The sequence below is a fragment of the Sitodiplosis mosellana genome, unplaced genomic scaffold (assembly GCF_009176505.1).
Source record: "Sitodiplosis mosellana isolate CC-2019 unplaced genomic scaffold, AAFC_SMos_1.0 Smas_scaffold_3881, whole genome shotgun sequence".
Classification (NCBI taxonomy): domain Eukaryota; kingdom Metazoa; phylum Arthropoda; class Insecta; order Diptera; family Cecidomyiidae; genus Sitodiplosis; species Sitodiplosis mosellana.
The window spans coordinates 1-905 of NW_022599123.1; the positions used below are offsets into that span (position 1 = coordinate 1).

The 905-nt window shown below is 35.8% G+C and overlaps 1 protein-coding gene across 1 annotated transcript in view; it reads left to right on the plus strand.

Moving 5' to 3' along the window:
• The first annotated feature begins 120 nt into the window (after positions 1 to 120).
• The window catches only part of LOC129571976 (MYND-type zinc finger-containing chromatin reader Zmynd8-like), an 890-nt gene continuing 105 nt past the window's right edge, over positions 121 to 905 (plus strand). Inside the window, exons 1-2 of the mRNA XM_055451874.1 lie at positions 121 to 576; positions 665 to 856. Coding sequence (XP_055307849.1) covers positions 121 to 576; positions 665 to 856 — 648 coding nt within the window. The remainder of the gene's footprint in view (positions 577 to 664; positions 857 to 905) is intronic.

A 905-nucleotide genomic window follows, 5' to 3' on the forward strand; every position in this document is an offset into this window, starting at 1 on the left:
ACGTAGCGTGCGCAGGAATACACGCGGTATATTTGTAGCGTGGTTTTCTCATTGAGTTGGACTCAGCCTAAATAATTTGTTTAACAGTTCCAAAATATAGCGAATCTTTGCTTCGTTGAAATGGACGCTGGAGGACTTCGTGCAATGAAAGACAAAAGTTATTCGAGTTTTGATGATTTCAAAGCAGATATTAAGGAATTCACGGAACTGTGCAAGAAGAAACATCCGAATTCAAAAGAAGTCAAAAAGTCATCAGTTAAATTAGTCAAAGTCGTTGCATCTGATTTAAAATACATTAAACTATGCGCACAATGCTACAGAAATGGGATAAAATCCGCAAATTCAATGATTGAACTATGCGATCCACTCCATTTATTGATATGGGGCAAAACAGAAGGATTCAACTACTGGCCAGCCAAACTAATGTCAGTACAAGGGAGAAAGGCCAATGTCATTTATTTTGGTGAATTTTTAAATGCCCAGGTAAACGTTGAAGATTGTCTGATTTACACAGAGAAGCGGCCAGATATTAAGGCAAGAATCGTAGAATACGATTTGTTCAAAGTTGCATTAAAGGTAATTTGGAATTGATTTTTTTCAGTAGAATACACAGAATAAAAAAATCTGAACATATTTAATATAAAAATGAAATAAATATTTTTAGGATGCTGAAAAATACATTTCCAATATCAAGGAAAAGTACGGTTTCTTTAATTATGCCGAGAGAATCGTTCATATCAATCCCGAAAAACTCACTGAACACTGTGATAATATGATAAAACCAATTGAAGAGCCAGAAATACTGACAGTACCACCATCAGCATCAGAACAGGTCGATTCAACTCAGAAGCAAAATGTGAGTGACACGGCTCATATAGCATTGGAACCATCAGCTCCCAATCAAC